The sequence below is a fragment of the Lithobates pipiens genome, unplaced genomic scaffold (genome assembly GCF_037356315.1).
Source record: "Lithobates pipiens isolate NorthernLeopardFrog02 unplaced genomic scaffold, aLitPip1_a1.2 Scaffold_23, whole genome shotgun sequence".
NCBI classification, from domain to species: Eukaryota; Metazoa; Chordata; class Amphibia; order Anura; family Ranidae; genus Lithobates; species Lithobates pipiens.
In genome coordinates this window covers 88,478,792-88,490,874 of record NW_027507785.1, presented here as the reverse complement: position 1 = coordinate 88,490,874, position 12,083 = coordinate 88,478,792, and the positions used below count along the sequence as shown (strand labels likewise).

Genomic DNA, 12,083 nt, shown 5'->3' with positions numbered 1-12,083 from the left:
TTATGTCAGAGCCTCCAGCACTGAGAACAGTGAGCAGCAAAGCAGTGACTTTACTAAATCACAACAAATCTCCTCAGAATATAAATCAGAGACAGCAGTGCCTTAGATCTCACACTGAAGATAAACAGCTATGGTGACTAGGCACCCTCACATATCAGGAAATGCATAGTTACTGTATTTTTCAAGAACAATTAAAGATAAAAGATTACACTTTTCACAGTAAGTCTTTGTTACAATTAACAAGTCTAAATGTTCTATATTATTGCAAATCTTCACTTAATGGATTACGTTTACTTTAACTAACTTAGTAAAGCAAGGTTAAGCTAGAAAACATTATAACACATAGTAACATTTCACCTAAAGTATTTCACCTAAATGCTTATCTTCTGTCAAAAGTATGCTAACCCCAAGCTTAGCAGCCCTGCATGAAGAAGCACCTGTGGTCAAATAGCACCGCAGAACACTGATGGCTGTTTACTGTTCTTATTTCTGTCTGTAAATGTTTGGGCATTTTTTGTGCCCATTTCTAAGCCTATTGCTCTGGGACAAACCTCCAAAGTGCAATAAAAAATCTCACACATATATAGGTCTCGTTCACATGGGGTGTCCTAGTGTCTACACAGACACAGCTGATGCTCCAAATGTGAGATCCGGGTGGGTGCACAGCCCCTGAGGCCCCTGTGCATCCACCCCTGCATGAATGTCACATTGGGAGCAGCGGCTGTTTCTGTGTAGCTGCTGCATTCCAATTGACAGAAATGCGACTGCCTGCATAGGGATTCACAGGACACCTGTGCATCCCCATCCAGATAAACACGGGGCATGGATTCATATAGCCCATGTGAATGATACCTTAACCTAAAAATGTGTATTTATTTTAACACTTGGTTTGACAAGTCAAGTATGCAGTCAAAGGCATCATTATAGCTGAGCAAAAAATGATTTGATTGCATTAATTTTTTGTAATTGTGATCTCCAGCACTGACATAGTGTCTGTGTTTCAGGTATTGGCGCAGGGCCTTGGGGATGCAGTTAAAATTTGTCAACTATGGAAACTACAGATTCTGCTACACATGTCGAGGTAGACCAGGGCCCAAACCAACCATCCTTATGTTACATGGATTCTCCGCCCATAAGGACATGTGGCTGGCTATAGCCAAGGTAAGAGAGGCCAACATTAAGCTTGTTCATTGGAATATTTAAGCCAATTACTATACATTATAACTGAGGTGATTTACATAAACTAGTATACAACAGTGGAGCAGAGGTGGACCTATGTCTTATAGCCAGGGCTGTATTCACCATAATGGTACTTGCAGGCGAGTGCCTAGAGCAGCATGGTAAGGGGTGCAGCACCAACCCTCCAAATAAGGAGAGGATCCCTATTGCTCATTATAGTTCAGGAAACATAAAACATATATTTCCTTCTTCTATAAGGTGCCTAGCATTTATAAAGTACTTGTGACTGTACAAAGTTCCAAAGTTCCAGCACTTCCTAACAGCAAAGGAAATTGCCAGCACCCTCCTGCCTCTACCACATTTCCATTGGCTAATGAGGCAGTTAAATATAGTGGCAGGCCAATAGGATTTGGTGTATGTGAGTTGTGTGAGGGAGGGGCCAAGCTCTGACATGACCTAGAGGTGTTGTAGCCAGTGGCGGCTGGTGGTATATTTTCCTGGATTGGCGGCAAACAATCCAACAAAACCACCCCCACCCCCCACCCCCCGGTCGGTTTCAAGCCTCGCACTTACCCCATCTAGGTCTCGGGCAGCACTTCCTCCAGATGGCAGCTTCACCCAGCGTCTCCTCCTTCTTGGCTTCATGGCCTCTTCCCCTGCATCTCCTCCTTCCAGGTGGCCAATAGGATCGCTTCTCCTCTCGGCCAATCGGGTCTCAGGACCTGCTTCCTGATTGACCGGGAGGAGAATCAGGAAGTCAATAATGAATTTTAATCACTATTGTCACACAACTGGGTGGGTTCAGGGCGCAGTGCACCCTTTTTGAAGCCAGTTAAAACCTCAGGCTCCAATCATGTGCTTCTAAAAAAAAAACATTGGAATCCATGCATCAGGCTCACTGCATGTAGGCCGCCACTGGTTGTAGCTCTTCCCTTTTAGAAAATACTGGTTCAGGCATAGGGGAGTAAATGAAAGCCACTACAGGTATATTTCAATACTTCTAGACAAGGGGTTTCAAAACTTTCTAAATAAAGTGCCAGTTTACAGACTTAAGGGGGGCTAAACTGTGGCTATTGGGAGATTAAAAGGTCCTGACATCAGTGGGAATGAACAATGCCCCATCTTTGGTGTCAGTGGAAGGAACAGCGTCCCATCATTGGTGTCAGTGGGAGGAATTGTGCCCCATTGTTGGTATCACTGGGAAGACGTGTGCCCCATCTTTGGTGTCATTGGGAGGAATTGTGCTCCATTGGTGGTGTAATTGGGAGGAATTCTGCCACTTCATTGGTGTCAATGGGGGGGAATTATGTCCCATCTTTGGTATCAGTGGATGAAAATAGTGCCCCAAGGGCTAGATAAAAGCAAGCAAATGCCCATATCTGTCCCTTGGGCCACAGTTTGGAGACCACTGTTTTAGAGTATTCTTTCCACCTTAGCCTTAAACATGTGAGTTCTTTGCAATACAAGTAGCAACACATGCTTACTTTTATTTATCAGAGCATAATGTTTATTTACCAACCTTTAACAAATTCCAGAACATTTGTGCAACAATAAAAATATACATCCCAACTGAGACATGCCTAGCAATACATCACGAGAAATCCATGTTATAGAACAGAACATTATGAGTACCATGATACACCAGGTTCATAATACACAAAGGAAAGGGGACCTATTGGCAACAGCCATTACCCAAGCAACCTGTACATAACCAAATCGAACAGTGCCAAGCACCACCAGCCATCCGGCCCAGACTCTCAAACATGGCGGAACAGCCCCTGTGTTGGTAAATAATCTTATCATACCAAAGAGTGGTACCCACGTGGGCAACCCACTCCTTTGAGGACAGAGGGAAAGAGCTTTTCCAGTATAGTAAATGCACTTTCTGTGCCTGAAGCAGGCCTCTAGAGACTGCCTCTTTATCAAAGGCGTCAGGTATTACATCATCCAAAATGCCAGGCACACATTGCAGTGGGTCTGAAGCAAGAGCTGTCTAAAATGCTTAAGAGTTTGTGCAACAGTATTCCAATATATGTGTAACTTGGGAGATCTCGACAACACGTGGATCAAACCCCTGTGATCCCTACTACATTTTGACATAAGAGATGTGTAGTGGACCCTGAGCAGAACGTATAGCTCAGAAAATCGCTAAGCTACATTTAAAGAACTGGAGCAAACAGCTTCCAGAATCATCCCCCAACTCCCCCCATCCGGAACTCACTGAACTCGTGCTGGACAAGGGTACTCCAAATACATTGTAAGGAGCTGTGAGCAGCTAGAAATAAAGCCCTTTAAGGCAGTAGCCTGTTGCATCATGTTAAATAACGCGGTGGGGGAAAAACAAAAATCATCAGTAAAGTGTTGGGCTGCCACAGCATACTTCAATTGTTAGCAGCATATTGAAGCTTAAACTCTTCAGTGTAAGAACGATTATGCCACAGAGCACTGCAGCAAGTATATATACAGTATCTCACAAAAGTGAGTACACCCCTCACATTTTTGTAAATATTTTATTATATCTTTTCATGTGACAACACTGAAGAAATTACACTTTGCTACAATGTAAAGTAGTGAGTGTACAGCTTGTATAACAGTGTTTTGCTTTTCCCTCCAAATAACTCATCACACAGCCATTAAAGTCTAAACATTGGCAACAAAAGTGAGTACACCTCTAAGTACACCTCTAAGTGAAAATGTCCAAATTGAGCCCAAATTGTAAATATTTTGTGTGGCCACCATTATTTTCCAGCACTGCCTTAACACTCTTGGGCAAGGAGTTCACCAGAGCTTCACAGGTTGCCACTGGAGTCCTCTTCCACTCCTCCATAACGACATCATGGAGTCGGTAGATGTTGAAGACCTCCACCTTCCATTTGAGGATGCCCCACAGGTGCTCAATAGGGTTTAGGTCTGGAGACATGTTTGGCCAGTCCATCACCTTTACCCTCCGCTTCTTTAGCAAGGCAGTGGTCATCATGGAGTATGTTCGGGATCGTTATCATGTTGGAATACTGCCCTGCGGCCCAGTCTCCGAAGGGAGGGAATCATGCTCTGCTTCGGTATGTCACAGCACATGTTGGCATTCATGGTTCCCTCAATGAACTGTAGCTCCCCAGTGCCGGCAGGACTCATGCAGCCCCCGACCATGACACTCCCACCACCATGCTTGATTGTAGGTAAGACACACTTGTCTTTGTACTCCTCACCTGGTTGCCGCCACACATGTTTGACACCATCTGAACCAAATAAGTTTATCTTGGTCTCATCAGACTACAGGACATGGTTCCAGTAATCCATGTCCTTAGTCTGCTCGTCTTCAGTAAACTGTTTGTGGGCTTTCTTGTGCATCATCTTTAGAAGAGGATTCTTTCTGGGATGATAGCCATGCAGACCAATTTGGTGCAGTGTGTGGTGTATGGTCTGAGCACTGACAGGCTGACCCCCCACCCCTTCAAGCTCTGCAGCAATGCTGGCAGCACTCATACGTCTATTTCCCAAAGACAACCTCTGGATATGACACTAACCACGTGCACTCAACTTATTTGGTCGACCATGGTGAGGCCTGTTTTGACTGGAACCTGACCTGTTAAACCGATATATGGTCTTGGTCACTGTGCTGCAGCTCAGTTTCAAGGTCTTGGCAATCTTCCTAGGCCATCTTTATGTAGCGTAACAATTCTTTTTTCAGATCCTCAAAGAGTTCTTTGCAATGAGGTGCCATATTAAACTTCCAGTGACCAGTATGAGAGAGTGAGAGCGATAACATGAAATTATCAGAGACCTTGTAACACTAATGAGTCACATGACACCATGGAGGGAAAATGGCTAATTGGACCCAATTTGGACATTTTTACTTAGGGGTGTACTCACTTTTGTTGCCAGCGGTTTAGACATTAATGGCTGTGTGCTGAGTTATTTTGAGGGGAAAGCAAATTTACACTGTTATACAAGCTGTACACTCACTACTTTACATTGTAGCAAAGTGTCATTTCTTCAGTGTTGTCACAAGAAAAGATATAATAAAATATTTACAAAAATCTGAGGGGTGTACTCACTTTTGTGAGATACTGTGTGTGTATTTATTAGAGGTGCACCGAATGGAAATTTTGGCAACAAAACCAAAAATGCAGGATGCACTTGGCCAAAAACCGAAAATGACAGTTTTAAAAAAAATATTTATATTTTTATGTATAATTGTATTATATTCGACTTTCTAATAAATATCATCAATTTTAAATGAAAATTAATTGATTGTCATCCATTATTGGCACCTTTAGCACCAGAAAAGCCCAAGAGAAATGTACCCCTTTAGGCTTGGTTTACATCTATGCGGCTGTGATTGATGAATTTTTCAGGCACATTTTGTAGTGCGTTTTGCATTCTTGTTTTTTTTGCATTTTTGCATGCAGTTTTCATACATTTTGCATTTTACACACTGTACATTGCTGGATGCTAAGGAGGGAGCTGGGAAGCCAGTCAATGCTTCCTTAACAACCGTCTTTGCCCAAAAAAGCAGTGAATTGTAAAAAAAAAAACAAGAGCCGGTTTTCGACAAGTCCTTTATTAAAAAGAAGCCCCGAGCTGCCTCCCCCGAGCTGTCTTCCCCTTGTACCTTGTGCTGTCTTCTCCCTGAGCTGCCAGTTACCTGCAAAAAAAGGCTGCTCTTCTTCTAAGGCTGTCTTCCTTTGTTGTGTTGTCACCTGCTGTCTGGCATCTCTTATATAGCCATGGGGTGTGGCCATCCGGTGACGTTCCCTTGGAGAACTCGCCCTTGTGATGATGATGTCATCAGGTTGAGGTCAGGACTGTGCACCCAAAACTTGCTCATGCATGTCTTTATGGACCTTGCTTTGTCTACTAGTGTACAGTCATGTTGGAACAGGAAGGGGCCATCATCAAATCATTCCCACAAAGGTGGGAGCATGAAATTGTCCAAAATGTCTTGGTATGTTGATGCCTTAAGCGTTCCCTTAACTGGAACTAGGCGGTCAAGCCCAACTCCTAATAAACAACCCCACACCATTATCCCTCCTCCACAAAAGGATTTGGACCAGTGCACAAAGCAAGCACCATAAAGACATAGATGAGCAAGAGTGGGTTGGAGGAACTTGACTGGCCTGACCTCAAACAGATAGAACCCCTTTGGGATGAATTAGAGAGGAGACTGCGAGCCAGTCTTTCTCGTCCACATCAGTGCCTGACCTCACAAATGTGCTTCTGGAAGAATGGTCAAACATTCCCATAGACCAGTGTTTCTAAACTCCAGTACTCAAGAAGCCCCAACAGGTCATGTTTTCAACTTTTCCATTATTTTGAACAGGTGATTTGATGAGCTTCACTGACTTAGTAATTTCCACAGCTGTTTTCATCTGAGGGAAATCCTGAAAACATGACCTGTTGGAGCGCCTTGAGAACGGGAGTTGAGAAACACTGCCATAGACAACCTCCAAAACCTTGTGGACAGCCTTCCCAAAAGAGTAGAAGCTGTTATAGCTGCAAAGGGTGGGTCAACTCAATATTGTACCCTACGGACTAAGACTGGGATGCTATTACATTTTTTGTGTGTGTGTGTGTGTGTGTGTGTGTGTGTAAAGGCTGTCGTCCCAATACTTTTGGTAATATAGTGTGTGTGTATATAGTATTTACTATTGTATAATGCTGCTGTCAGTTTATAACTGCTGTTTATTTACAGTTCCTTCCTAAGAACGCACATGTGATTTGTGTGGATCTACCTGGTCATGAGGGAACCACTCGCTCACCTTTAGATGACTACTCAATCAGCGGACAGGTGAAGCGGATACACCAGGTACTTGCTTATACCAGTGTTTCTCAACTCCAGTCATCAAGGTGCCCCAATAGGTCAAGTTTTTAGACTTTCCATTATTTTGCACAGGTGATTTGGTCAGTTTCGCTGCCTTAGTAATTACCACAACCGTTTCCTCTGAGGGAAATCCTGAAAACATGACCTGTTGGGGCACCTTGAGGACTGACGTTGAGAAACACTGGTTTATACTATATTATGTCTGTGAATGTAATCTGATGAATCAATTAACAATATTTCCTATGCAGGGGATGTCTCATATTTTTTTAAGTTAGAAAGATTTTGTTAGGAGCTTTCTAATACTCTAATATTCTATTTTACTGTCTGCTGTCCACCTTGGAAATTAAAAGTCCAATGTACCCAAAATACATGCTTCCAATTGTCTTATATTGAATCTTTAACCACTTGAGCCCCAGAAGATTTAGCTGCTCAATGACCAGGCAATTTTTTTGCGATACGGCACTGCGTCACTTTAACTGACAATTGCACGATGGTGCGACGTGGTACCCAAACAAAATTTACATCCTTTTTTCCCACAAATAGAGCTTTCTTTTGGTGGTATTTGATCACCTCTGCGGTTTTTATTTTTTGCACTGTAAACAAAAGAAGAGAGACAATTTTGAAAAAAACACTATGGGGTTTATTTACTCAGGCAAATCCACTTTGCACTGCAAGTGCACTTGGAAGTAATGCCGCTGTAGATCCGAGGGGGACATGCAAGGAAAATAAAAAACAGCATTTTAGCTTGCACATGATTGGATGATAAAATCAGCAGAGCTTCCACTCTTTTCAGATCTACCCCTTAGATTTAGAGTGACTGCACTTTCAAGTGCACTTGCAATGCAAAATGGATTTACCTTTTTGGAAATAACCCCCAATATCTTTTACTTTTTGCTATAATAAATATATAGAAATATCAGTGAGCCAATCACATGCAGGAAAATACATTTCTGGGGGCGTTCCATACACCATCTTTGTACAGAACGCTTCCAGGTAGCCATATTGGATTTTACAGAAAGTTATAGTGCTGCAGATTGAAAAGGAAAGGTCATTTTAAATACATTCAATAATATTCCGACTTGTGTAGCAATTGTATATGCTATAGTAATTTTTTATGACCTTTTTTTCTCCCAACAATAGTGGACTTAGGATTTCTTTTTTATAAAATGTGATTGCTTATTACATTATTACAGTGATGGTCACTGTGATAAGCAATTGGTAAAAGACTGTGTAAAGGTTTCATTTATGAAACTTTGTGCACTACTGTGATGCCATGATTGGTCACAGATATCACATGATACAGGGCAACTGTGATTGGCCCCGATACCATATGATCACTGTGCCCAATTACAGAGCTCACACAGTAGTAAACCATGACGGCATAGTTTACTACTGATCACATGCTCACTGTGGTTGGTCACAGCGATCACATGGTACCAGGGCTGCTCACAATGACCCAGTACAATGATCATGGATCGGCTGTGTCTGGGTGGACACAGCGGGTCACAGATCCCGCCACTGCATGCCCTAGATCGCACACACGAGTGGGGGATGCGGAAGAATGTACCGGTACATCTACCCGCATTGGTGCTGCTCCCCTCTGGCTGTTTATGTGCTATGGCCAGATAGGAAGTGGTTAATATTGACAAGTGCAGGATTTAAAAAAAAATCAAAAACAATCATACTCCCCTGCTAGCTCTACACCGAGAACTGAGTGATCCCTGGCTCAGGCCTGTCGGCTGAATCTGGGTAACAGGAATGCAGAAATAAGTATACTTCTGTGACCCACGGGAGAAGTTTGGCTAACAGAGTTTTGGCCTTACCTCTCCTCTAAGAAGATGGGCTAACATAAGGTTTTTGCCTGGACAAAATGCTGCTCTGGGTTTCATCTTTTGCCAACTCTGGGACCAATGACCTCCATTCTTTGGTAACGTGATCACTGCTGAAAGTATAACATTTAAATGAAGTGATTTTCTCCTTCAAAACTGATCATGTGACCAAATGCCTAGGCAGGAAGGCTTTATAATTTCGTTTTGGATAGAGTGGGGAGAGTTAATAACTCCTTCAGGTTTTTGTGCTTTTGTATTAGAGGCTTCCCTTCCTGCTCTGGTGACCATCATCCCAGGAACAAGGAATGATGAGAAATCGTAAAGTGGTTGTACACTGCTGAAATAAAATGTTAAAAAAATAATAATTCAAAAAGCATATCCTTCTATAGTGTGAACTTGCCTCAATCCAAAGCACTTGTGTGTAGTTTCTGTCTCCTCTCTCCTTCCTCTGCTATCTGCATGAGTCACTTCTGAAAGGTGATGCAGACTCCAAGGGATTCAGGGGGACAGGAGAGAAGCTCCAGCACACAGCCATTGTTTGACAGCCTCAGCTGTACATGTTTCCCTATGAGACTGTGTAGGGGGGGGGGTGTCTATTCCCTCCAGTCCGGGTTCAGGTTATTCAGATCTCTTCTCTGTACTGTACCGTGTGTGATATCAGATATCCCCCAACTTCTAACAATTAGAAATATTGTATAAAATGTGCGCTTTAGAGAGCTATACAGGAATAAGGTTCAACTTATGTAGGAGGATTTGTTTCATCTCTGTGTTTTACCTGAGGCTAGTCTCTTCATTGGGTATACGAGGTGTGTCTAAAAAGTTTGGTGAATGGCTTCAAAATAATCCCCATCCTTCACAACACACTTTTGGCAACGTTCATAAAGCTTCTGGAAACTGTCTGCAAAGGCCTCTGTAGGAATCGATTGCAGAACCACTGTCACACATTCCTAGATTGCCTCCACGTCCTCAAAATGTGCGCCTTTAGGCTGGGTTCACACTGCTGCGGGGGGAGATCCGGATGTGATTCGCACCGCAAATCACATCCGATCTCCGTAGCGATGCGAGTACAGCCATACAGATAGTATGGCTGAATTTGCATCGGTCCCGCAGCAAACTCGCACTGGGCCCTTTTTTTGGTCCGCAACAGAATCGGATCGCATGGGGGTTCACACCATGCGATCCGATTCCTGTGCGAGTCGGCAGATTGCACTGCGATATGCGGACGGATCTGGGGGTGTCATTAACATATTGAAACTCCCAGCCGTCCGCATAGGGCAGTGTGAACTGCCGGCGGGAGTAATGCGATGCGGGAAAACGCCGCGGATTCGCGGCGTTCCCGCATCGCAGCGGTGTGAACCCGGCCTTAATGACGTTCTTCAGACGGGGAAACAGGAAGAAGTTAGCTGGGTCGCGGGAAAGAAGGTGAAAGCCATTCCAATGCAATTCCAACTTGTTCGATCGTGTCTGATGTTCTGCTTGTCAATCATCCTCATTCATTTTCTTCCTGTCGCAAAAGCATTTCAACCAGTGGTAAAACATTTTCTGTTCACGGCTTCCGTCCCGTACATTTGCACCATAATTTCATGCATCTCCGTTGCCATTTTCCCCCAATTTGTAGAAGAAATTGATGTGCACTCGTTACTCCATTGCTCCTACCTCTCACACTGACTACGTTCGACTGCCCACAGTGGGTTTACCCTGGCGATGACGTGTACTCCACGCTAGGTGGCTCTTCTCGATGTGTCTCTGAATAGCCATGTGCATGTGTGCGCACCTGGCCCATGTTGCCATTGAGATATCAGACCATTCACCAAACTTTTTAGACACACCTCATATGTGAGGGTTTACAACCACTTTAACTTGAATGAAGACAGCAGTAAAAACCTGATATAGATTGTATTCCTTCTCCAGTCTGTCCAAAACTAAAATGTAAGGCATGGGCTAGAGGTTCTCTTTAAGACCTGCAAATTTAGGCTTAAAATGTGCAACATACTTCAAAATAAACTGCAGTTTATGAAGGATTCACGTGAAGATCATCACACCCATTGCTTGACTCTTTTATTTATAGGCCAGAATTATCACCTTTGATGATAGCAGCGCTCATAGCCTTGAATTAGTTTGTGGCTTTCTAAAATATTATCATCAGATGTGATATTTAAAAACTGAGGACCAGCGAGCCTCTAAGCTCTAATCAACCTTGAAGCCTGATTCAACACAACTACTTTACTGTTCCGTAAATACATTTTGTGAATGTAAATCTGATGTCAGGACACACAACAAAATCACATTAACAGCACTCTGATAAATTGCTCTTGCTGATAAACACATGTCACATTCTCTTCTACAGATCTGCCACTGCTCCCTAATTCTTTCCAGATTAAAATCTTCCCTGTCATGCTGCGTCTAAGATGATTACATTCCATCTGCTTCATCTTTCACTTAATAAAAAGGAATCAAAAAGCTCGGGCAAAGTTATGATGAATTTACCAAAACACATCCTCATGAATCTGTTATAATTATAATTTCATCTTTGAATGTATTGTCATTGTAAGCTAATTACCTTAAAATGTTACTCATTCAAAGGTATGCTCCAAGCGATCAAGATTTGCCCTTAAAATGAGTTTAGAAAACACAGCTTTGAAGTTCCTATTATATTTATTTATATATATTTTTTTATTTGGCATTCATTTTGTCCAGCTGACCACCATGAAATCCCTTTCAACGTCATCATTCATATTTTGTTAAAAAACCCAAATTTGATCACTTAGAACAGCAAGCCAATTGTTTCCTGGTACTGACCACCGCCCTCTGTAGTTCATAGAAAAAGATTTCAAGGATGAATGTCATGCAACTTATTTTCAAATAGGAATAAAAACTTTGGCTTTTGGCTCATACAACCGACCACACTATATTGTCTATGATCAACTTAGGTAAAGGTGATTGGTGTACTTTAAATCAGTTGTTGTTAGTCAATAGGCTGTGTGAACTTGATAATGCTTCCAAAATCTTCATGGGTTATTCCTCTTTGCCAGATTATTTTTAATGCATTTTTCATGTGTACTTAAAATAAAATTAAGAGCTTTGATTGGCTTGTGCTCTGCCTTATCTCTTTACCTCCTATTCAATGACAAGTAAACACTCTGCCTTCTCTCTCAATTCCTGGTCCATGATCAGTAGCCATTCTACCTTGCTCCTTTGTCCGTTATGAACTCCCATACTGCCTTCTCCCTCTTTCCCTTGAATAATAATCAATT

General features: G+C 42.6%; 1 protein-coding gene across 4 annotated transcripts in view; it reads left to right on the top strand.

The window, feature by feature from the left end:
* The window catches only part of ABHD6 (abhydrolase domain containing 6, acylglycerol lipase), an 80,184-nt gene that overhangs the window by 28,012 nt on the left and 40,089 nt on the right, over positions 1-12,083 (top strand). For all 4 annotated transcript variants that reach the window (XM_077451995.1, XM_077451996.1, XM_077451997.1 and 1 more), the window contains exons 3-4: positions 1,005-1,161; positions 6,872-6,985. In XM_077451995.1, the coding sequence (XP_077308121.1) occupies positions 1,005-1,161; positions 6,872-6,985 (271 nt within the window). The remainder of the gene's footprint in view (positions 1-1,004; positions 1,162-6,871; positions 6,986-12,083) is intronic.